The sequence below is a fragment of the Mastigoproctus giganteus genome, chromosome 12 (genome assembly GCF_048544385.1).
Source record: "Mastigoproctus giganteus isolate SK-2022 chromosome 12, ASM4854438v1, whole genome shotgun sequence".
Lineage (NCBI taxonomy): Eukaryota > Metazoa > Arthropoda > Arachnida > Uropygi > Thelyphonidae > Mastigoproctus > Mastigoproctus giganteus.
The window spans coordinates 83,228,881-83,255,826 of NC_143586.1; the positions used below are offsets into that span (position 1 = coordinate 83,228,881).

The following is a 26,946-nucleotide window of genomic DNA, read 5'->3' on the forward strand; positions in this document are numbered from 1 at the left end:
ATTAGAATTTTTCCTATTGGTTTTTAACTTCGATATATGTTGTTTCGAGATACACGGTACACTCATTACACGGATTAATTGCATATAATTTAGGTAATTTAGACTGAAGCACTTTTGGGGTTTAAGCATTAAGGCTGCGAAAGAATTTGAAAATGTACAAGTTGTGCAAAAGCAGCATAGCAGTACGTAGCAAGCTCTAAAATTTTATTAAAAACGGCATCGTTTTAATTATATCATATATTGTGAATATGAGAAAATGAGAAAAAATTGAATAATAAATAAAATAAAATATTAAAAATAATGATAAATAAAAATACTGCAGAGAAGTTTTCCATTTATGCACATAGGTATTAGAACTACATATACAAAGGGTACTAGGAAAGTTTTGCAATATGACGCAACAATGAATCACAGGAAGCTGCTTGTTGCTGCATGTTGAGACATGTTCATATGTGCATAGTAGCCGCCGCGCCAAGTCGATGGGCTCAGTTATTCATTAGTAGTGAGAGTGTAAAGTGCTTGCGATGGCATCGTGGTCACGAAATGAGATAAGGACAGTTTTGCGGTATAATTTCGTGCGTGGTTTAACCATAGACCAGTGCTTAGAAGAAATGACTCTTGCACTAGATGATGATTGTCCACATCGTACAACGATATTCAGGTGGTATAGAGAATTCCAAAGGGGAAATTTCACTCTGGAGGATTCTGAGAGGCCGGGAAGGCCACGAACGTCAGTTACTGAGGAAAACGTTACTGCTGTGGGGAAAATGCTTGACGAAAACAGGCGAGTGACCTACCAACAGATAGAGGATACTTTGGGCCTAAATGCACCAGCAATTCGTTCGATTCTGCAAGATCATTTGCACGTGAAGAAACTTTGTTCTCTCTGGGTGCCGCATCAATTGACTGAAGAGCAGATGACACGACGTGTGACTTGGTGCCGGGAGATGTTAAAAAAGTTTGATAAGGGACAATCTCGGTATGTGAACAACATCGTGACAGGTGACGAGACTTGGCTGTACTATTACGATCTGCCGACCAAGGCTCAAAACAAAGTTTGGGTCTTTTATGATGACGACACACCCATAATTGTCAGAAAATTCCAATCTGTAAAGAAGAAAATGATAGCTGTATTTTTCAAATCGAGTGGAATTGTGGAACGTGTCGTTTTGGACACGCAGAAGACAGTCACAGCTAAGTGGTATACTGAACAATGCCTGCCTAAAGTCATTGGATCTATGAAGAACCTGCGGCCAAAGTCAAGAATGGACACCTGGTACCTCCATCACGATAATGCTCCAGCTAACCGCGCCAAAGCCTGCACCGAATATTTGACCACGACAGGACTGAAACTTCTCGAGCACCCTCCCTACAGTCCAGACCTTGCTCCCTGCGACTTTGCACTGTTCCCGCATGTGAAAATGAAGCTAAAAGGGAGGCGGTTTTCCAGTGATGAGGACCTTCTACGGGCTTGGGACAACGAGTGTGCTTTACTCCCTAGTGAAACTTGGCAGAACTGGTTTAAAGATTGGTTTCGGAGGATGGAGAGGTGTATTGAATGTAGAGGAAATTACTTTGAAAAAATTAAATAAACAAAGCTGTATTGCAAAACTTTCCTAGTACCCTTTGTATTAATATTAAGCATGCTTAGATTTACTGAAGATTCTCTGTAATCGGTGTATGAGTTTCTCATTGTTACCATTCAAAATATCTGAAATAAAATAAAAATTCAACTGATACAAATGGGAATTTCCAGGAGTTATTATAATTTAATAAGTAAAGGTTACAATAAAATAATACATATACACTTACCGAAGATGCTTCTTTTGGGTATCCTTCCTCCAAGATGTCCACATGTAACCTAATATCACAGCCGAAGTGCATTATGCCTGAGCGGAAATAGGAATGATGAACCCTCATAACAAAACCCCAGAAACTAAATATGCTAATCTTTTCAAAGAAAAATGCTAATGAGTGATTCTCAGTACTACGCCCTTTCACTTCCTTATCACTGATTTGATCGGTGTTTTGCTACATTGAGAGCATCCCCTTCCCATGCAACCCACTGCAGAGCATCTATTCAAATAGCCCTGGCAGGGACCCGGACCCTGGGCCCACAGGGTCACTCTGGAACTCATTTCTTGGTCAATGCAAAAAATCTTTTTCCCTACCCCAAGATAGGCTGCTAATCCGATGCAGTGCTTTTCACGTCTTCTTAGTAACCATTATAGAAGCCTAGCCATGAAGAGTGGAAAAAGAAAGGAGTATATATTTCCTATTCACTGGATTTCCCCATGAAAATTTTCCAAATTTTCATTGACCAATAGGCCATAGTTGATGTTTTAACCAAAAACTGAACCACTTTTCCAAAAAATGTTGGTTCAGTTCGTGGTTCAGAAAAAAATCTGTTCAGTGGGCTTGGTTTATGGTTCAGAAAAATGGGTGTGGTTCGGTTTGGTTTGCAGGTCTGGTTACAAAAACATAAAACTTTCAATTTGCACCAAAATATTGACACTTTTGAAAATCATCTGGTCCTATTTTATTTGCCACACAAGATAGATATAAGAAACAGTTATATGTAAACATCAGTGTTCTCCCCAGGACCTATCGAATGGGTGCACAACCCAGTGAGTTTAACTGACTGCCTGGCTAAAATTTAAGTGTTTCTCGTGGTACCGTATGGTACTGCTCACTGATCTCGATCAATATTAATTCGAACTTGTTATGCAATTGAGGTCTATGCAACAGGAGCATATAATGTTAAATTACGCAATTCATTTTTGCTCTGGATCGCTTAAGTCATATTTATAAATAACAGAAAATTTTATAATATTGTAAAGTATTATACTTCCCCAACGGTTACATAGTAATACCACCTGACTGGGAAAATTTTCTGGAAAATTTGCTATTAGTATGGAAAATGGTATTGATCGATGAGAACCTTTTAGGGATCTAGCACAGGAACTGTAACGTATACTGTGCTTGTCCTAATCTCCTACTGCATCTGAAACTACTTTTATAAGTCTTTCTTAATGGAGTAAAACTTTGTTTCCAAGATTCTAACCATTTGGCAATTGGATACATATGCTACATGTGCTAAAATATGTGTACATACAGGGGAGTACGGTGGACAAAATAATGGAAACACTTGTGATAAGAGATACTATACTAATTTTACTTAAATATTATCACATGCATCTTCTAGCATCTCTCATATTGTGGGATTATTTTCACAACTGGATTGTCATGTCTGCAATACCAGGGTACCTGCCCACCCACCGATGAAAGGCCAACAAGCCTTGAAACGGTACCTTCTGGGTGGTGGTGCCCACTGAGAATAAATAACAATAGTCTTCTCTTTTAGTCAAGCGTTACTTATTCAAGGTAGTGCAATACATGGCAACTTGCTGTGAAGGAAGAGCACAATATGAGATACAGATAAAATGATGCCCTTCAAACTACTAACAGTTTTTTGTTTAAGAGTTCTCTATGGTGTGTTTACACCAATATTATTTATGTACTAATGTATATACTAATTTGGTATTGGATCACTCTTTGCTTTTAAAAGTGTTTTATTCTATGCGGAATAGATTCAAATAAATCTTTATCTCTCTTAAGAGGAATATTGGACTATTATTTGTGGTAGAAACATTTCATTATTCCTTGATGAGGGTGGTGGAGGAAATCTGCTTCTTACTCTTCTCTCCAAATATAGCCACAGTGATTCAATAATGTTGAAGTCTGGTGATTGTGCAGGCCATGGGAAATGCTTAGTCTGAATTTCTTGCTTCACAAACCAAGATTGGACACAGCTGGCTTTGTATGTTTTGCAGCATTATCATCTTGAAGCATGGCATCGTTTGTGGGGAAACACTGTTTGCACTATAGCAGTGGTTTTCAACCGGGTGCTCCAGCAACATTCCAGGGGTGCCACGTAATTTGGGTTTAAGTTACTTAAACTTATTATTATTTTTTTAATTTATATGTTTATTTCATTATAAAAAGGTGTACAGTATCTTTTCAATTTTGTGATAATCTTTAATTGATGTTTACTTAGTACCTCTATATATTTTTTAATATTTTATATATATACAAAGGGTACTAGGAAAGTTTTGCAATATGACGCAACAATGAATCACAGGAAGCTGCTTGTTGCTGCATGTTGAGACATGTCCATACGTGCATAGTAGACGTGCATAGTAGCCGCCGCGCCAAGTCAATGGGCTCAGTTATTCATTAGTAGTGAGAGTGTAAAGTGCTTGCGATGGCATCGTGGTCACAAAATGAGATAAGGACAGTTTTGCGGTATAATTTCGTGCGTGGTTTAACCATAGACTAGTGCTTAGAAGAAATGACTCTTGCACTAGATGATGATTGTCCACATCGTACAACGATATTCAGGTGGTATAGAGAATTCCAAAAGGAAAATTTCACTCTGGAGGATTCTGAGAGGCCGGGAAGGCCACGAACATCAGTTACGGAGGAAAATGTTACTGTGAGGAAAATGCTTGACGAAAACAGGCGAGTGACCTACCTACTGTGAGGAAAATGCTTGACGAAAACAGGCGAGTGACCTACCAACAGATAGAGGATACTTTGGGCCTAAATGCACCAGCAATTCGTTCGATTCTGCAAGATCATTTGCACGTGAAGAAACTTTGTCCTCTTTGGGTGCCGCATCAACTGACTGAAGAGCAGATGACACGACGTGTGACTTGGTGCCGGGAGATGTTAAAAAAGTTTGATAAGGGACAATCTCGGTATGTGAACAACATCGTGACAGGTGACGAGACTTGGCTGTACTATTACGATCTGCCGACCAAGGCTCAGAACAAAGTTTGGGTCTTTGATGATGACGACACACCCGTAATTGTCAGAAAATCCCGATCTGTAAAGAAGAAAATGATAGCTGTATTTTTCAAATCGAGTGGAATTGTGGAACGTGTCGTTTTGGACACGCAGAAGACAGTCACAGCTAAGTGGTATACTGAACAATGCCTGCCTAAAGTCATTGGATCTATGAAGAACCTGCGGCCAAAGTCAAGAATGGACACCTGGTACCTCCATCACGATAATGCTGCAGCTCACCGCGCCAAAGCCTGCACCGAATATTTGACCACGACAGGACTGAAACTTCTCGAGCACCCTCCCTTCAGTCCAGACCTTGCTCCCTGCGACTTTGCACTGTTCCCGCATGTGAAAATGAAGCTAAAAGGGAGGCGGTTTTCCAGTGATGAGGACCTTCTACGGGCTTGGGACAACGAGTGTGCTTTACTCCCTAGTGAAACTTGGCAGAACTGGTTTAAAGATTGGTTTCGGAGGATAGAGAGGTGTATTGAATGTAGAGGAAATTACTTTGAAAAAATTAAATAAACAAAGCTGTATTGCAAAACTTTCCTAGTACCCTTTGTATATATATATATATGTAGAGAGAGAGAGAGAGAGAGAGAGAGAGAGAGAGAGAGAGAGACAGAGAGAATTGGATCTAACAGGCAGAAAATTGAGTAGGGGTGCCCCAAAATAAAATAAATGATTTAGGGATGCTGTTATTAAAATAAAGGTTGAACATCGCTGCACTATAGGATGAACTTGGTCACCCAGAATGTCAAGGTAATCAGTGGCAGTAATTCATCCATTCAGGATGATGATAGGACCTAAAGAATATCAAGATATTCCTGCCCAAGCTGTTGTTGATCCTTCTCTACGTTTAACTATTGTCACAAGACAGTCGGATGATGCACTTCCTTTGGAATTTGCCAAACATAAACTCTCCCTGGTAATATGATGTTTCCAATCACCAAGTTTTTTGCTCCTTACACCATTGCATTGTCTTTCTAGCATTGGCAATAGCAGCTCTGTCACTACAAGTGGCTTGGAAATAGCGATTCTGTCTGAATTTCAGATTTATGAAGTTGTCGCTGAACTCTTTTGCTGTAAACTGGATTGCTGAGTCTCACATTAAGTACTACAGTTATTTTTGATTCAGTAGTTTTATATTTTCAGGCTACAGTCCTTTCAGTTAGCTTCAATTTTCTGTCGCAATTTGTCCTATCAGATTTTGTTTTTATATACTTGGTGAATGTAGACATCACTTTTGATACAGTTGTTCTGGAGGTGCTTCCGTAGCCAGGTGGGCAGGAGCAGCAGTGCGTAGCACACACTTCTAGATTAGACCGGGGTTCAAGCCAGTAACCACCAAATACAGAGAATGTGGAAAGGTCAGGGAATGACCACCGCATATCCCCGGAGCAGTATGGCCTTAGTTGCTAATGCTCCTAAAAACCAAATAACAACAGTTGTTCTGGATACATTAAACAAATCATTGGTTTTAGTTACTGATGCCCCTGCTAAACATAGACCACCAGTTTGACATCTTTGGAATTCAGAAAGTTTGGTCATTTTCTTTATGCAACGCTTTGTATCACCTTTAAATAAACACAAACTTTTAAAAAAAAATCACTACGAGTTAATAAATACATCATTCAGCCTTTACAAAAACTGTTACTTTGATATCAGGTGTTTCCATTATTTTTTCCACTCCCTGTATGTTTTTTATCTCAGATCTTTCCCTACAAGTCACATCTCTGGATAAGTTTTATCACCACCTTCCCTAACTAAGATCATGTTGAGTTCCTGTTTACCTTTTTTCTCTGGTTAGTGTGCTTTCACATTTTTCTCCCTGATATATGTTTTTGGCTTGCTAACTTGCTTTTATTTCATATGTGACAATGTCTAGGTGGTGGCAGTTCTCCTCACAAAACCGTGGTGCCCATCCAACTTATTGGAGTTTTTTTTTTTTTTTTTTTTGGAACAAGCAGAAAGCATTTTGAAAGTTTCAAAGGCATCCCTCTCGTAGGATGTATGCTGATTTCTCAGTTCACCATTCCCTGTTTAATACCGCAATGAAAGAAGCCCAAACTGAATTTATCAGTGCTCAATCTTGAAAACATTAGCATTAGTAGAGGCATATGATGCAAGAAAGCAAGCTTATTCAGCATCAGCCAAAAAAAAAAAAAAAAAAAAACACACCACTCCCATTTCACCCCTCCGTTAGCTCGAAATACCTGTCCAGTTGAGCCTTAAATTTGTTTAGGCTATCAACTTCAACAACAAGTGATGGAAGTTGGTTCCACCAACCAACCACCCGCTGGCCAAAGGCAAATTTCTGCACATCTATCCGACATCCGTCCTTCCTCAATTTGAATTTATGCCCTCTGAGCTGATTATTCTGAGCAAGATGAAGAATCCCATTGGCATTGAGCATGCTCAAACCATTCAAAGCCTTATACACCTCTATCAGATCGCCTCGCCGGTGCCTAGTCTCCAGACTCTGTAATTTGCAAAACTTAAGCCTTTCTTTGTAAGAGCAACCCTTTTGTTCCATTCACTAATCTTGTTGCCCTTCTCTGTACCCGTTCCAGCAGCTCTACATTCTTCTTGAAATGAGGCCTCCATCCTGTATACAGTACTCACGATGTGGCCTAACCATTGCCTTATACAAGGGAATAATCACCTCCTTATCCCTGCTAGAAAAATTCCTGTATATCATTGACAAGACACCATGAGCTACTCTTGCAGCTCGTCTGCACTGCTCAGAGAACTTCATATCTGCCTGCACAATTACCCCCAGGTCCTTTTCATTCTCCACCACTGTCAGTGTAGTACTGCAGAGTTGATACGTTGCTCTGGGGTTACTGTTTCCCATATGTAGTACTTTACATTTGTCAATGTTAAACTTCATTTGCCACCTTTCAGCCCATCTGTTCAACCTTTCCAGATCCTGTTGCAGCAGTATAGCGTCAGTGGTATCCTTAACAACCCTGCCAACCTTTGTATCATCTGCAAACTTGGACATTAAACTTGATATCCCATCATCCATATCATTCATAAACACCGAAAACAAGAACGGACCCAACACTGAACCCTGAGGAACCCCACTAATAACATTAGTCCACGTTGAGCAGTGTCCATTGATTACCACTCTCTGTCTTCTGCCACTCAACCATCCCCTTATCCATAGCAGCAATTTGCCTCCAATGCCACATTGCTCCAATTTGTGCAGCAGTCTTCCATGTGCAACAGTATCAAAAGCCTTTCTAAGATCCAAATATATAATATCAAAGTTATTCCCTGCATCCAGTTCTTTTGTGACTACATCATAGTATCCAATCAAATTGGTCAGGCAAGACCTGCCCTTAACAAAACCATGCTGCATCTGAGCTATAACTGAATTCTTGTCTAGATGATCCTGCAGTGCTTCTTTAACCAGTGCCTCCATTAATTTACCTGGAACAGAAGTTAAACTAACAGGTCTATAATTACTTGTGTCAGCCTTTGATCCTCCTTTGTGAATTGGGGTTACATTTGCATATCCCCAGTCTATGGGTACCTCCCCTGAGTCCAAAGAAGCTCTCATAATTATGACTAGGGGTTTGCTTACTTCCTTTGCTGCCTCCTTTAATATAACTGGATAGATCCCATCCACCCCAGGTGCCTTTTTTATGTTTATCCTCAACAATCTCTCCTCCACTTTCCTCTCAGTTATTACAAAATCATCCAGCTCACTGTCAATGTTTACTTTACCTACATCATTCTCCTTCCTGAATAACTCCTTATGCATGAATGTAGATGCAAAATACTCGTTTAGATTGTTAGCCACCTGAGCAGGATCCTCAACTGTTGATCCATCAATATCCAGTGGACTAATCTGATTCATCCCTTTCCTTCTTGAGTTTAAATAGGTAAAGAACTCTTTTCTGTTTTTCTTTGCATCCTTTGCAAAGGATTTTTCGTAGTCTGCCTTTGCCTGCCTAATCTCCTTTGTGACTTGGTTACAGACCAACTTATATCTATCATAGGCTTCCATGTCACCCATTAATTTGTATGTACAGTCTGTCCTCGTATAGCACGATAGTTGTGTTCCTAGAAACCCTCGTGCAATGCAAAATCGTGCAATATAAACAACAGGCCCTATGGGAAAAGTGGGGTTAGGTGCCGACCACCCAAGATTGAACACACATTTGGAACCAGAACATTACCAAACACAATAAATAATCGGGTAATTTTAGTCGTTATAAAATACGTAAGTATTTTATAACGATTAAAATACAAAAAAAAATACGTAATAAAAAATAATATTAGTAAATTAATAAGAGGAGTTTACCTCAATATAGTAACGTGGAACACTTCCGTATGATACCCTCCAGAAATTAAAACGGAAAAAACGAAAAAATCGACAACTTACCGGTCCATTAAAGTAAAATATAAATAATAAAAGTAAAATATAAATAATTAAATAATCAATTTAACACAATTCAAAATCAATTCAAAACGATTAAAATTAAAATTAACGCAATTAAAAGAATAACGAAAATATTCAAAACGATCTTCCTTCCTTACTTCCTTAATATTTTCGTTATTCTTTTAATTGCGTTAATTTTAATTTTAATCGTTTTGAATTGATTTTGAATTGTGTTAAATTGATTATTTAATTATTTATATTTTACTTTATTATTTATATTTTACTTTAATGGACCGGTAAGTTGTCGATTTTTTCGTTTTTTCCGTTTTAATTTCTGGAGGGTATCATACGGAAGTGTTCCACGTTACTATATTGAGGTAAACTCCTCTTATTAATTTACTAATATTATTATCAACGTAGAACATATTGAGTATTACAGCTCTGATTCATACTTTCTAAATAAAAAATAATATAATATTTTTTGTTATAATATAATAAATAATAAAAAATATTTATTTTTTATTATTTATTATATTATAATAAAGTATTTTTAGTATTTTTTAATACTAAAAAAGTATTTTTTTTACGAATAAAATGTGTATTTTGTTCGTAAAAAAATTTATTATATTAAATAAAATAGTCGTAATAAAATACTTACGTATTTTATAATAAGTATAAATTATAATACGTAAGTCTTAATAAAATGCTTACGTATTTTATTACGACTATTACGTAATAAAATATTGCTAATGCTTTTGCTTCTATCGTAAGCAAACTTGTTTTTTGTTTGATTTTCTATCCAAACAGATAGAAAATCGAAAAACAGATAGAAAAGACAGCCGTTCCATCTCTTCCAATTCTTGTGTCTTAATCTAATGGATTTTAATTACACTTTGAGTTGTTCCTGCTATGAAAGTTGTTTTTATTTTCTCCGCATTCTTTGTAATTTTCGGCGTTGCCTCATTTAAGTCTGTAGCACGTGCAATATCACATGGTCTTTCATTTCGCTCAAAGCGTTTCACAATTTCATTTTTTTTCTCTATCGACAGAGGAGGACTGGCCATAAGCCTTACCGGGGAAACCCCGGTGGGGTGGAGGCCGGTGTGATTTTGGCCATAAACCGTAGTATGAGGCCACCATAAATTTTCCCGGGTAAGAATTTTTGACCCAGTCCGCCTCTGTTTATCGATATTGCTTTTTTTTTTCTCTCTCTCTCTCTCTGAATCTGCAGTGCCTTCGCCAGGACGCTTCCTTTTCACACCTTTAAGCATTTTACTCATTTTTAGAGCACAATTACAAAACGAGGAGGCACCCCTTAATACACATAAACAAAGCTGCGAGCGTGTAGCAACTGAATAAACAACTCCGTAAAGGCCGAGATACACTATTAACACCTCATATTTTACTAAAGCACATTTCTGGGTGTTACTACCATAAAACAATAAAAACAATTTCCAGTTGCGTTTCTGCTAGTGGAATCTGTTATAAACTAGTCGTAAACTCGATCTAATTGCAATTGCAAATTATCGATAGCTGGAATTGTGTGGGTTTTTACGTTATTATGGTGAAATGTGTTTCCCCTTCACTGATATAAAACACATAAATACATTTTCAGAATCTTCTTCAGTCCTATCGTGTTGCGTTCAGTTGGGGTGATTCCGCATTCGACTGCCATTTCTTGTAAACACGAAGGCGAATCGTGCATAAGCGAATTCGGTTCGTGTTATATAAGATATCGTTCCCCTATTTATAAATCGTGTATGATCGAATTCGTGTAATGTAAACACGTGTTATACGAGAACCGACTGTATCCCATGCATTTTTCTTCTCTGCCACATGTCTCATTAGTTCATCTGACAACCATTTAGGCCTAAACCATTTAGGCCTAAATAATGAGACATATGGCAGAGAAGAAAAATGCATGGGATACATACAAATTAATGGGTGACGTGGAAGCCTATGATAGATATAAGTTGGTCTGTAACCAAGTCACAAAGGAGATTAGGCAGGCAAAGGCAGATTATGAGAAATCCTTGGCAAAGGATGCAAAGAAAAACAGAAAAGAGTTCTTTACCTATTTAAACTCAAGAAGGAAAGGGATGAATCAGATTGGTCCACTGGATGTTGATGGTTCAACAGTTGAGGATCCAGCTCAGGTGGCTAACAATCTAAACGAGTATTTTGCATCTACATTCACACATGAGGAGTTATTCAGCAAGGGGAATGTCGTAGGTGAAGTAAACATTGGCAGTGAGCTAGATGATTTCTAATAACTGAGAGGAAAGTGGAGGAGAAATTGTTGAGGATAAACATAAAAAAGGCACCCGGGGTGGATGGGATCTATCCAGTTATATTAAAGGAGGCAGCAAAGGAAGTAAGCAAACCCCTAGCCATAATTATGAGAGCTTCTTTGGACTCAGGGGAGGTACCCATGGACTGGAGATGTGCAAATGTAACCCCAATTCACAAAGGAGGATCAAAGGCTGACACAAGTAATTATAGACCTGTTAGTTTAACTTCGGTTCCAGGAAAATTAATGGAGGCACTGGTTAAAGAAGCACTGCAGGATCATCTGGACAAGAATTCAGTTATAGCTCAGACACAGCATGGGTTTGTTAAGGGCAGGTCTTGTCTGACCAATTTGATTGGATACTATGATGTAGTCACAAAAGAACTGGATGCAGGGAATAACTTTGATATTATATATTTGGATCTTATAAAGGCTTTTGATAGTGTTGCGCATGGAAGACTGCTGCACAAATTGGAGAAGTGTGGCATTCGAGGCAAATTGCTGCTATGGATAAAGGGATGGTTGAGTGGCAGAAGACAGAGAGTGGTAATCAATGGACACTGCTCAATGTGGACTAATGTTATTAGTGGAGTTCCTCAGGGTTCAGTGTTGGGTCCATTGTTGTTTTCTGTATTTATAAATGATATTGATGATGGTGTATCAGGCTTAATGTCCAAGTTTGCAGACGATACAAAGGTTGGCAGGGTTGTTAAGGACACTACTTAAAATATGCTGCTGCAACAGGATCTGGAAAGGTTGAGCAGATGGGCTGAGAGGTGGCAAATGAAGTTTAACATTGACAAATGTAAAGTACTACATATGGGAAACAGTAACCCCAGATCAATGTATCAACTCTGTGGTACTACGCTGACAGTGGTAGAGAATGAAAAGGACCTGGGGGTAATTGTGCAGGCAGATATGAAGTTCTCTGAGCAGTGCAGACGAGCTGCAAGAGTAGCTCATGGTGTCTTGTCAATGATATACAGGAATTTTTCTAGCAGGGACAGGGATGTGATTATTCCCTTGTATAAGGCATTGGTCAGGCCACACCTTGAGTACTGTATACAGGTCTGGAGGTCTCATTTCAAGAAGGATGTAGTGCTGCTTTAACGAGTACAGAGAAGGGCAACAAGATTAGTGAATGGAACAAAGGGTTGCTCTTACGAAGAAAGGCTTAAGTTTTGCAAATTACAGAGCCTGGAGACTAGGCATCGCCGACGTGATCTGATAGAGGTGTACAAGGCTTTGAATGGCTTGATCATGCTCAATGCCGATGGAATTCTTCCTCTTGCTCAGAATAATCACCTGAGAGGGCATAAATTCAAATTGAGGAAGGACGGATGTCGGATAGATGTGCGGAAATTCGCCTTTAGCCAGCGGGCAGTTGGTTTGTGGAATAGACTTCCATCGCTTGTTGTTGAAGTTGATAGCCTAAACAAATTTAAGGCTCAGCTGGACAGGTATTTCGAACGAATTGAGGGGTGAAATGGGAGTAGTGGTTGTTTTTTTTTTTTTTTTTGTTCTTTTTTTTTGGCTGATGCTGAATAAGCTTGCTTTCTTGCATCATATGCCTCTACTAATGCTAATGCTAAACCTTGAACAATATTTCTTAGTTGGTATGTAAAGCCTGGTAGCCTCCAAGATTAGTTCCTTGAATGCTTCTCATTTTGAGTTTGCTGTTGGTTGTCAGTTGGTAACATCATCAGTTGGTCCCACTGTATAGAATTTAAATACTGTCTCAGACCATCATAGTCGCCTTTACGAAAACAAAAACCCTTCCCTTTACCTCTGATGGTAGTTACCTCCTTGAGTAAATCCCACTTCAACACACTGTGATCACTGCCACCTAGTGGTTCATTTATCTGCAGATTCTTAATGCATGAAGAATCACTACTGATAATCAGATCAAGAGTATTGCTCCCTCTTGTTGCCTCACGAACATGCTAATGTAGAAAAGAATCATCCAATAAATCCACAAAAGCCTTGCTAGTGTGTGAGTGACCAACCCACAAATTCCAGTCAATATCTGGGAAATTAAAATCCCCCATTATAAGACTCTCTGATTTACTGGCCCACTCTATTTCCCTGTACAATGTCTTATTATACTCATCAGAGTCATTAGGCCTATAGCACACTCCTACTCTCAATTTTGATTTCCCTATGCTTATGTCACACCAAACTGACTCGACACTGCCCTGTCCACCGATGTCGACTGGCTTCACTTCCTTGGACTTTGTGTTTCTTAACTAATAGCATAATCCCTCCTCCCCTCCTGTCCTGTCTATCCGTTCTATACACATTGTATTCCCCAAATTCCAGTTCCGCATTCCTTATATCTGTGTGACACCACGTCTCTGATATTCCAACAATATCTGCCTTTGATGTTTTGAGCAATACCTCAAATTCATCAAATTTATTTACCAAACTCCCAGCATTGGTGTACATGCAGGTATACATTCACCTGTTTCTATTCTTGGCTACGCTAACACAACCCATGTGTTTACTTGTACCGCAATGACTCCCAGCAGTCTCTGAAATATCCTGCATTTTGTTTTTCAGGCTTCTGCTCATTTCAATAGAAGCAGTGCAAGAATCACTTTCACCTCTGCCAGTGGCTACTGTTAATCTATTAGTCCTTGTATCCCCCCAACCAACTAGCAGTTTTCCGACCCACCTAACTCTGCCTTAACAGCATCAGCAAAAATTCTTGCACCCTTTCTATTTAAGTGTATCCCATCCCTGTAGAAGCAATCTCTCCTGTTAACAAGTACAGTCCAGGCTGAAAAAAATTCTACCCCTTGAGCCTTGCACAATCCCTCCAGGGTCGAATTGATCGACAAGGCTCTCATCATATACTCCCTCCTATCGTGTCTGGGCAGAATTGCAGACACTTTCAAATTCAACCCTAATTCACGGCTTTTTTTCAACAGTGAACTGTACTTGTTAAGTAATTCCGCCAGTCTCCTACTCTTAATATCATTAGTGCCAACGTGTACAACTATATCACCTTTTGTGCCCTTAAAAGATGATATCCGCTCTACAACGTCATCAACCTTTGCCCCTGGCAGACATACCCTGGTCCTATTCCACCTATCCTTTTTACAAAGCATGTTCCCCGCTTCCCTGACAATAGAGTCACCAACAACTACTAGTTCCTGTGGGACCAGCGCATTCTGCCTAGGGGGCTGCCTCTGTGTTGCCTGATGACCAGCCGACCGGGCTAGCCGAGTGGGTAAAAGTACCTGCCCGGCAACCCAAAGGTCGCGGGTTCGATTCCCACCTCGGGCTTGGATCAAAATACTGCAAAAACCTTGGGAGGTGCATTATGGCCACAGAAGCCGATGCGCCAACAACTACCAAATCAACCTGATGACCAAGTGCAAGCTCTGGCGTTGATGTGGGTGGCTGATGGGGCCCCTCAATTTATTTCCTTCGAGGGCATCCACCCTGTCCTTCAAGCTCTCATAAAGGCCCATAACAACGCTGAGTTGTCGCCTGATTTCCTTGCACTCCTTACATCGTGCACACACAAAGACATCCCCCTTGGCAGTATCATGTCCCGTACCCGACTGCTCTGCAAACATCAAGCAAACAGTGCATTTTAAAAGACTGTGATTCAGAGGGCAATTTCCCCCCTCATTCTCCCCTGAACCACAGCACTCAAAGGAAAGAGTATCTTTCACAAAAATTGATATCCATCCCTCATGACTTCAGCTAGAGTCCCGGGCAGATTATGTTTGGATTTGGTTTATTTCATCCACTGCAAGTCCTATGTTTAAGGCTCATTAGAACTGGATGGCATCCCTAACTGCTGCCTCAAAATTGGCAGTTTTCTCCCTAAACATCTTGGCAAATCTTTACAACCAAACTCATTCGTTCTTATGTACCTTCAGACTGGAAATGCTGCAGAGTTACTCTTGTCCCCATGCAAAACCAGAGGAGCCAAGTGGCTTCAGGCCTATCTCTATTTATTCCCTTTTACTAAAACTTTTTGACAAAATTCTCTTGAATCCACCTTCTAGGCAATTTTTTGCTTCTAGACCAGCATCAATTCACTATGGGATTTCTGCATGTGCAATTGAAATGTGCCCTCATGATCTCATTTCTGCATTTAATGCAACATATCAGAAAAGGACAATCTTCTTCCTTTATATCACTGCTTCCTTTGACTCAGTTGCTTTTTGTCCTCTGGTATCTTTTCTCCACAGCTATTACTACATCTCAGGTCCCCTGTCAAAAGTAGTTCTACAGTTACTTTATTATTGTGCTCTTAGATTCTCTAATAAATCTGCAATCTGTATTTGGAACATTAGCTCATATCTGCTCCAAATGAGGGTGCCCTCTTGGCTTTGTTCTTCTCAACCAGTCTTTCCTTTTCTCTCAAGTCACCCAAACTTCTCTTGTGTTGATGATATTTTCCTTACTTTTCTGATCCCCTCTGTCAATGTTGACCTTTTCAATTTATCATTTAGGGCTGAACTTATTGAAAACTTCCTGGATTATACTGAACTTTTTTGTTTGCATGTCAGACCCTTGAAGACTAAGTATGTACTGTTTGCTCCTTTGACAATCTCTTCTTTCCTCCAAGTTAGAATGCAATCTAATTAATTCTTCCATGTAAACCAGGTAATATTCATTGATAACACAGTAAAAACTTAAATCACAAAAGGATATTATCTATGTCTTTAAAGTAGAAGACATAGATATGAATGAAAGCTATATTAAGATGAAAAGGGCGAGAATATTATTTTGTTTTGTAATATAATGTATTATAATCTGTACTCAATAATTGAGGCTTTTTGCATGTGTGTGTGTGTGTGGGTTCATTGTGCAGGTAGCCCAGAAAAAAAGCCAAGTGAAAAGTTGCTAGGGTTACTTACCTTTTCACTTCCATACTATTTACTCTTTTTTTTTTTTTTTTTTTTTTCAGGGCCTTGCTGGCTGCACAAGTAAACAAGTAATGTTACTATTCATATAACTATAATAATATAATAATAATGATGGTTATGTGAGTTTCACTGCTCTATCTGATGAATATACACCTAATTCTGTTTTTGCACGAACTTTTTTTACACGAATTTGATTTAACACGAATTCAAAATAAATATTTCATTCTCTTTTTACGCGAGTCATTTTGATTTAACACGATTTCTATGAATTTTTTTTTGCCTAAATTCTAAGAAAATTTTTTTTATTTGTGGCATATTAGTATCATTTCTATATTACACGCACCAATAGATTGGATAACAGCTAGTGTATGCATTTTGAAACGCGTGCTTTTGCTTACCAATGTGTACGTCTAGGTATCTATGAATCATCAACGTTTTTATTGAATTTGGTGCACATCTACGGTATTCGTGCATTGTATCTTCGGCAGACATGTAGTAGTAAGCTCTATTTCAAAGTGAAAGAATCTTTAGTGAAATTTGTGCACATATAAATTTATTAATTTTGCCAATAGTCAATAAATTGTAAGTTTACAAAATTTTCATACCTTTTTTTATTAATTATAACTGAGATATTTTTCGGTAGCCCTTATATAATGTCGAATAATTCGCCTATTACCAAAATGAAAAGGAAAGCGATTTCTTTGGAACTTAAAATTCAAATTTTAGATCGTCTTGCAACTGGACAAGGGGCTACGTCTGTAGGAAAGCATTTTGGTGTACATGAAGCTACCGTAAGAACTATTAAGAAAAATGAAATTGCAATTAGGAAGTCGGTATGTTCTGGAACAAAAGTAAGTGTTAATTCATCATCATATACAAGAGATATTGTCAAGGAAAAAATGGAAAAGGCCCTGGTAATATGGATAGAAGATCAGTCACAAAAAAGAGTACCAGTAGATGGAAATGCCATCAAGCAAACAGCACTAAGAATTTACAGACAGATTAAAGAAAAGGAGCCAAGCACTTCATCTCAGTTAAACAGAAAGTATGAATTTTCTGCGAGTACAGGTTGGATGACAGGGTTTCTTAAAAGGAATGCTCTTCATAATATAAAAATTAAAGGTGAAACTGCATCTGCAGATGAATCGGCTGCTAAAGTATTCCCGCAGGAACTTGCAAAAATTATTGAAGATGGAGGATACACTCCTGATCAAGTGTGGAATGCAGATGAAACTGGTTTCTTCTGGAAACGAATGCCGAACAGAACGTATGTAGCCAAATCGCAGAAAACTGCTGGTGGTTTTAAGGTAGCTAAGGATCGTGTGACCTTATTATTTTCCTCCAACGCTTCAGGAGATCGTATGTTGAAACCACTGCTGGTAAATCGAGCCCTAAACCCACGTTCAATGAAAGGTGTAGATATCAATAAACTGCCTGTTCACTGGATGGCAAACAAGAAGGCCTGGGTGACCACTACTATTTTTACAGAATGGTTCAACAACTGTTTCGTCCCAGAAGTCAGACGTTATGTATGAATTTGAAAGGTCTCGAATTTAAAGTTCTTCTGATTCTTGACAATGCACCCGGCCATCCTGTCTTGGAACACCCAAACGTACAAATTTTATTTCTGCCACCTAATACTACATCTTTGATACAACCGCTAGACCAAGGTATAATTGCGACAATTAAAACATACTACGTAAAACGAACATTCCAACACGTTTTGGACAAACTGAATGATGAAACACTAACAGTCATTGATGTGTGGAAGAAATTCTCAATTATGGATTGTATCAATCAAGTTGGATTAGCGTTAACTGAATTAAAACCAGCAACTTTAAATGCGTGTTGGAAAGCGGTTTGGCCACAATGTGTAAAAAGCAAAGATCCCATCATCCCTAATACGACCGAATCTCCCAACATCATTACAATGGCACACAAAATTGGTGGAGAAGGATTCGATGATCTATCGTTTGAAGATATTGATGAATTGTTAACCGACAAAGCCCTAAGCGAAGATGAAATATTAGAGGTTGTCCTTGGGACTCCTTATCCCACAGAACGTAGTGATAATGAAGAAAATGATCCTGTTCTAAATGCAGATTTAATAAAAGAAGGTCTGGAACTGGTCAGAAAATTAGGTAATCATTTTGTCAAACATGACCCTAATGAGGAACGCGCTGGGAAGTTCCAACGTGAACTGAAGTTGTTGACAGCCTCTTACAGAGAATTATATAACGGCCTAACCAAAACACGAACACAACGATTAATAACTGAATTCGTTCGTAAAACCGGTGAAACATCAGCACCAGAGGAGACTCGTGCTGATTTTGCTGAAGAGATCACAGAAAGAATTTCATTAATAGAGGAAGAAGACGATGTCCACAACATTTCTAGTGATGGCAGTGATATTCCAGTCGTACGCAAACGTATGCGCCGTTTATTATCAGAAAGTGAAAATGAATAAAATCTTGTTATATGTAAAACAGATTTTTTTTGTTCATGAAGAATTTTTTTTCATTTCATATGCATACAAATTTATTTTAATACATTTTAATTACATATTATTACATGTGTATTTTGTTGAAATAAAATAATAAGCTTAAAACGGATATTTTTATGTGTTTTTTTTTTAATTATTTTTACTGATTTTTTTTAGATCCGGAACCAATCTTCTTTTCTTCCATAAATACAATGTCTTTTTTTACACGAATTTTTTTTACACGTATTTTTCAGGAACGTATCTATCGTGTAAAAACAGAATTAGGTGATGTAAACCAGGTAATATTCATTGATAACACAGTAAAAACTTAAATCACAAAAGGATATTATCTATGTCTTTAAAGTAGAAGACATAGATATGAATGAAAGCTATATTAAGATGAAAAGGGCGAGAATATTATTTTGTTTTGTAATATAATGTATTATAATCTGTACTCAATAATTGAGGCTTTTTGCATGTGTGTGTGTGTGTGTGTGTGTGTGTGGGTTCATTGTGCAGGTAGCCCAGAAAAAAAGCCAAGTGAAAAGTTGCTAGGGTTACTTACCTTTTCACTTCCATACTATTTACTCTTTTTTTTTTTTTTTTCAGGGCCTTGCTGGCTGCACAAGTAAACAAGTAATGTTACTATTCATATAACTATAATAATATAATAATAATGATGGTTATGTGAGTTTCACTGCTCTATCTGATGAATATACTAGTGTTTTTTTGTCTTTTAACACATTTGTTTTTGATTAGTCTTTTATGAAATTGGGATTAACTTCAATCCTACTTTGTTGGGATCGTCTTAAGTTTTGTGGGATAATTTTATATAACATGAAATAATATATGGTGGTTATTCTTAATTCTACTTCTAAATGGATGAAGACTGCCAACCTGAAAGACCTAAAAAAAAAGAGGAGGATATACATATGGTAAATAAAGCCATTACAGTCCTGAAAGAATAGGGAGGGTTGTCTCTTTGCTGTCAAGGAATTCTTGATTCTCATTATTTGGTGGGCGTTTGAGTTTCTTACTAAAAAAAAACTTATCTTATGTTGTCACTAATGAAGATTTCTATGTATAAAACAAAAGAGAATTCTTTTTTTTTTTTTTTTTTATCGGCATAGACTCATAGTTGATGGAATCCTGTAGTTTTCAAGAATTTAGAGTCCTGCATTATTCAGAATAACAGAAGGATGGCACTTTTAAGTGGGAGAGTATTATAAATAGGACTCATTTCACAGGATTGATCATGCATTATTTTGAATATTAGGTGGCTTGGTAAATAGCAGCAGAATTGCACATTTCCAGGTTTAGCCTTAACTGCAGCAGCAGTTTGCTGTATTATTTTGTTTATATATTTTTATTTATCTATTTATTTAATATTATTATTATTTTTTTTTGCATGGTGAAGAAAAAGCCTGTAGCTTCCTTGCACTATATGGCCAACACTAGTATTCCCTGTTTCTCTAAAAATAAGTTGTAATTCTTAGTCATCCTGAATTATGTCCCCTTTTTTAAGGAACTGGCACTCAACCTGCAGTGTTTCCTCCTCTAGTGTGGTGATGAGAGAATTATTTCTGATTATTATTTTGTATTTATTTATTATTATTATTTTTTTGCCTGGCACAGCAAAAGCCTTTGTCCTCCTTGCACTATTCTGACTAATATTAATATTCCTTTTTTCTCTAAATAAAAGTTGGTAATTGTTAGTTGCCCAGAATTACATCTTTTGGAACCAGCTCATTTTACCTCTGGTGTTCCCCCCACCCACCAGCCTGGTGCATGAGAGAAGGTTTCAGCACTGGGAATTGGTTGAGTTTGCATTTTTTTACATTTTCCAGAAGTTTCTGTTCAGTGGGAAAGTTTTTGAAGTCAATTGTCATATCTAATGCTTAGCCTATCTAGTTTAAAAAATATCATATTGCCTCTAATTCTCAGGTTATCATATTGTATCTAATGCCCACCTAGGTTTTACATAAAGTGTAAAAACTTTTAAATTGTTTTATTTCACTTGTATTATATCTTAATTTATTTTGTTTTCATTACAGGTGGATCAGAACAGATTAATAATGTTAAATTCAGCTATTGGAAATTGTAACAATCTTCAAGAGTTAATTTTAACAGAAAATTTCTTACCTGAGTTACCAGCATCCATGGGTAATTTGGTAAAATTGACAAATTTAAATGTTGATAGGAACCGTTTAATTGAACTTCCTTCTCAGATTGGTAATTTGTCGAAGTTAGGTGTGCTTTCACTGAGGGAAAACTGCCTTTTATATTTGCCTCCAGATATGGGAAAACTTACAGAGTTGCATGTTTTAGACGTCTCAGGAAATAGGTAAGTTATTTTACATATACAGATAAAAAGTAAACATTTTCTGTATAATATAGAAAATTCTTCTGCAGTATTTCTCCTAGAGCACATTATTACAACCAGGAAATTTCAATTTAAAATAAATAAATATGCAATACCCAAATAGTTATTAATGTGATTAATAGTTACTCCTGATTAGTCTAGCATTGGAAGTGGGGTTTCCAAAGGATCAGACCTGGGTCTCCTATTTCTGATTTTTATAAATGACATTGATGAAGGGATAGAAAGCATGATGTCAAAATTTGCAGATGATGTGAAGATTGCAAGAATGGGTAATGATCAGTTTCAAATGGTTCTCCTTCAGGTTGACTTAGATAGGCTTCAAGGAATGAATAGAAGACTGTATCTATGTTTTAATGCAGCAAAGTGCAAGATATTGCACTAGGGGAATAGCATCCCCCAGAATGTGTATACTTGACACTGTAAAAAGGAAAAGTTATCTCTCAGGCCAAACTGCTGCTTGATTTTTACCCACAGTTGTATAATCTTTTCTATTGTCATGTATCATTAAACTTTACTGAAATTTGCTTTTTTATAGGGCTTCACGTCCAGTATGAGATAAAATAAGAGTACAATGCATGTGTATAAGATAAAATAGAGTACAATGTAAATAGAGTAAACTGATGCTGTAATAAATATGTAATTTTTTATTTTTTTTTTTGCATCCATCCTCCAAATATATATCAGATATACTAGAAAATTGCTTCCTTGTTATATAAACTTTAGATTTATGAACCAGTATGGAGGAATACTAGTGTTTGTAAATCAGGAGATTACTGTATGTGGAAAAAAGGCATTGATGGGATTTATTCATATAGATATCAAACAAAGCAATTATGAAAACTGCTAAACTCCTATCTGTTATAATGGGTGCATCTCTGCACTCTGGAGTCGCAGCAAATTGGAGCTGTTAATGTCTTCAGTTACAAAGGTTATTTTCACCAATATTAACTCCATTACTCTGCTATTGCAGAGTATTGAGTTAATAATGGTGAAATGGGTGACTTTAATGCTAAAGTGGGTCAAGTGATGGAAAAGTTGCAGTGGTTTGCTTCACAAAGTCTGAAGAAATTTGCAGTGCAATTAGAATTGGAGCTCGTGGAAGGCAGTGATATATAGTTATACCTCCATCCAGTTTTGTTCTCTTGCGTCCAGGAGCTGAAGAAGCCATATTGAGAAAAATGCCTACTCTGTTCTAATTGGATTTGGGCATTCAACAACCACCATGGAATAGACATGAAGCTTGTCTTGATGTCTATTCCATGGTGGTGGAATAGACATCAAGACAAGCTTGATTGAAGCTTGATTCCATTTGGCATTTTTGTGAATAGCCGAACCCTAGGATTTGGTCTGCTGAAAACTCACAAAAACCCATGAAAAGCTGCTGCTCTAAAACAAGTTAGTTAATATAATCAGTTCTTTACATTTTAGGCACCTTAGATTTTTTTATTTCTTAAATCAACTGATTTTCTTCCTTCGTGATTAGTAAAAGTAAATCGCAAATTATCCCGCTATCAATTAATTACTGATTAACTAAATGTATAAAAGTAAGTAATTGTCATTTCACTGTGTGTGTGCGCGCACACATTCAGTGAAATGACACACACACACTCACTCACTCACTCGCTCACTCTCAGTACAATATTCACTTCATGTTTTGTAATACAGTCATCCTTCGATTTGCGTGGTTTCGCTATTGCACGGCCAAGTATTTACTACCAAAATTTTAGATTGCGTGATGTTTCACTACCTGCATGATTTTTCTTTACGAAGCTTCACAAATAGGAATGAAGAGCAGATTTTGAAAATTTTTTATGTTTATTACGTGATTGAAGATTTCATTTAAGGAGAAAACATTTCGCCATAATAACGTAGAATTCCAGCTGTCAGTATTATTGCAAATGCAATAGGATAGTTTACTACCCATTTATAATTAGATTGCACTAACAGAAAAATACAATAAACTGGAAAGTGCAAATTGTCTTTATTGTTTTATGGTCGTGACTTCCAGAAATGTGCTTTCGAAAAATATTACAAAGGCATTCAAAACTGATTCTTATAACCAAACATAGCAATAAACAGTGGTGTGTTTGTCTGGTTATTTTTGAAACAACTTCCTCATTCGGGAACCCCCTTCATCAATTGTCCTACGTTAGCTGTTCAGACAGAATCTTTTTCTGGTTCGTGCAACATAAAGTGTTATAATCAGTAAGCATTGCTTTTGCTGATTTAATATTTCTTGTCTATGTAAAATGTGTTTAATTAGTGCCTAAAATGAAGAAAAATACAACAAAAAAATTTTTTTTTTTTAAATTTAGAGGAAAAATTAAATATCATTAAGGAGTTAGAAAATGGTGAAAAGGTTGTGGCATTGTCAAAGAAATACAGCATAAATGAATCTAGCATTCGATGAATTAGGGAAAATTCTAAGAAAATTAAATGTTCAGTTATCTGTTCCACATCATTGACTGCAAAAGGCACTACAAAAGCGAGAAATCCGTTAATAGAGAAAACTGAAAAATTACTTTCTTTCTGGATAGAAGAACTTAATCAAAAAAGAATGCCTCTTTATAGTGCAGATATTATTTGTGCCAAAGCTCTGCAAATTTTTAATCGCTTACAAAAAGAAGAAGAAGCCAGTCCATCCAATGTAGACATCTTTCAGACCAGTAAGGATTGGTTTGAAAATTTTAAAAAAACCTCCAAGTCTTCACAATCTAAAATTAATGGGCAAAGCAGCCAGTGCTGATACAGAAACTGCTTCTTTGTATCTGAAAAATTTTTCAGGATGTTATTGCTACTGAGGGCTATCTAGCAAGTCAAGTGTTTAATGCGGATGAGACCGGCTTATTTTGGAAGCATATGCCCAACTGAACATTCATTTCAAAAGAAAAGAAAATCATCCAGGGTTTCAAAGTTGCAAAACATAGGTTAACACTTTTGTTATGTGTCAATGCAGAGGGTGATTTTAAGTGTAAATCACTTCTAATTTATACATCAGAAAATCCTCATGCTTTTAAAGGAATATCAAAAAGCTCCTTACCAGTTCACTGGAAATAGAGCAAAAAAGCCTGGATGACAACTAAAATATTCAAGGATTGATTTTTAAGTTGCTTTTGCATCGAAACAAAAGACATTGCCTGAAGAAGAACATAGCATTCAAAATCTTGCTCATTCTGACAATGTGCCCAGTCATCCTGCACATTTGTCTGATCTGCACCCAAATGTGAAAGTTACCTTTCTTCTAGCGAATACAAGTTCGTTAATTCATCCGATGGACCAAGGTGTTATAGCTTCTTTTCTCCTTTATTACCTAAGAAGATCTTTTTTACAATTGGTAGAAGCTACTTGATGGAATAAGCAATCTTTCAATTCGAGATTATTGGCAGAATTATAACATTCTTGATGCTGTAAAAAATATTGTGTTTGTGTGGGATGAAGTTAAGAACTCAATAATGAATGCAGTGTGGAAAAAGATGTGGCTCCAGAGCTGCACTAAAGAAGCCATGGTCGAAATGCCAGAGGTAGTTGAGATTGTGAGAATTGGCAAAATGATTAGCGGAGAGGAATTTGAAGAACTGGAACCAGCAGATATCACAGAAATTCTTGAATCTCGTAGAGAACAATTATCAGTGGATGATATTTTTTCGCAATGTGAAGAAGGAGATAACAAAAATTATATAAACGAAGAAGATGCACACAAAAATTTGACTGCGAAGGGACCAGCTGAGTTTTTAAGACTAGGAAATCAGCTTAGCCAAGAAGCTCTGGATATGGATTCTAATTTGGAGAGGGGTTTAAATTTTCACAGAACTTTATTATTAGCTTTAGTTCCTTCTGAAGAAATTTATAAAGAAAAACATCATGCTTCTAAACAAACAATTTTAACTAATTTTTTCCAAAAGGTGCCGGATACTGTTGCAAGTTTATCACAGGGAAACAGCAATGAACACAGTCAACCCCACAGGGACGTGGGGTTGACTGTGCTTTATAATCTGTAGTTCATGAAATGCAGCATGCATTTTAAACTTTGTGATTAAATAATTTGAACAATTATAGTATATTGTTAATGCTTTCTTAATGCAGTTTATTTATTTCTTCCTGGATTTTAATAACAATAAATATAATATAATATGTATTTAACTTATCTGATGTGATTAATATAATAAGCAAAAAAAAAAAAAAAAAAACAGCAAAGAGCAACTACTTTTATGTGTGAATTGAGAACATTCTGTTTCTGCACATACACCATATTGTCCACTTATTCCTTCATTGAGTGCATGGCAACAAGCACAATATCAAGTGCCCCAGCTATATTACACTAGAAATGGATAGCCTGTGTGATATGATTGAGGGGAGGGAGTAGAAGTAATAATTGCCAGATTACTGTTGTGGTCTGATTTTAATGAAATTTGGGATGGCTTGAAAGATCTTTCTAAGAGGTAAATATAAAATTTCATGAAAATTATCCACTTCAAGTTAAAGGTATTGCATACAGATGGGATGCACATGATGAAGACAGTGGCTTTATACATATTTGCTAACATGCCTAAAAATCAGAGTATTGTGTTCTGTGCCATGTAACCACATGATGGGCCCCATTTTACTCGAGACCATAATGAATTGTGCTGTACTGGGTTGTCACAACTTATTTCCCTTCTCGAGGTGGATGAACATGATTGATGGTTGTAACAAGATGGAATGATATGCCACACTCATACCTCTATATTCATGTACTTTCTTTAAGAGTGGTCAGTGATCATCTAATTTCTGGAGAATTCTAGCTCCTGAGATCACTAGATTTGTCATCTCCAGATTTTTTTTTTCTGGGGATATCTGAAAGCGGTGATCTACAAGAATAACACACTCACGCATGCACGTACACGCACACACTACATGAGTTGAAGACCAGCAATGTAACAAAGGTTGAAAATATTAGTCTTCCAATACTGCACATGAGAAAAAGAAAATGTGTGAGCATTCATGTAAAAACACCCATTTGCAACATGTATTGTTTATTATATTTATGTTATTGTTTTGTTATGATGATATACTATGTTGTAACAATTTACTTATACTGTGAGTTTTACTCCACAAATAAAGATGTTTAATCTGGTTTACTGCATGACTTCTTGATCACCCTGTATTAGCACTAAAGTTCACTTGATCTGTAGATATTGATGACCATATTTTCACAGCTGTCAGTGTAGGGACCAAGACATTCTTGAAGAACAGTAAATCTTAATTGTTTATACAGTAACGTTAGAAGTGTCGTCAATAAAATGAGCGAATTCGAACTGCTGGTTAAAACAAGTAACGCGGACGTAATAGGGCTTACAGAGACGTGGTGCCACCCGGAAATTGGGGATGATGAGTTTCAGTACGGCTTGTATAATGTATTTAGGAAGGATAGAGTAGATAGAAGGGGTGGTGGGGTAATGCTTCTTATCAGAAGCAGCCTGAGTGCGACAATAGCTTTCCCGGATTCAGACATTTCACATGCTAGTATAGAGTCTGTATGGTGTGAGATAGTTGGAAACAAAGGTACAATGCGAGTAGGAGTAATCTACAGACCAGGTGATTGTGAAGACTATGACAAAAGCCTCTACATGCAAATGGAATGGGTAAGTAAGCGTCAATGCCTTATTATGGGTGATTTCAATT

The 26,946-nt window shown here is 37.2% G+C and overlaps 1 protein-coding gene across 7 annotated transcripts in view; it reads left to right on the forward strand.

The window, feature by feature from the left end:
• Positions 1-26,946, forward strand: part of scrib (scribble planar cell polarity protein) — a 1,177,936-nt gene that overhangs the window by 280,206 nt on the left and 870,784 nt on the right. For all 7 annotated transcript variants that reach the window (XM_090386364.1, XM_090386369.1, XM_090386366.1 and 4 more), the window contains exon 8: positions 20,957-21,246. In XM_090386364.1, coding sequence (XP_090242490.1) covers positions 20,957-21,246 — 290 coding nt within the window. The remainder of the gene's footprint in view (positions 1-20,956; positions 21,247-26,946) is intronic.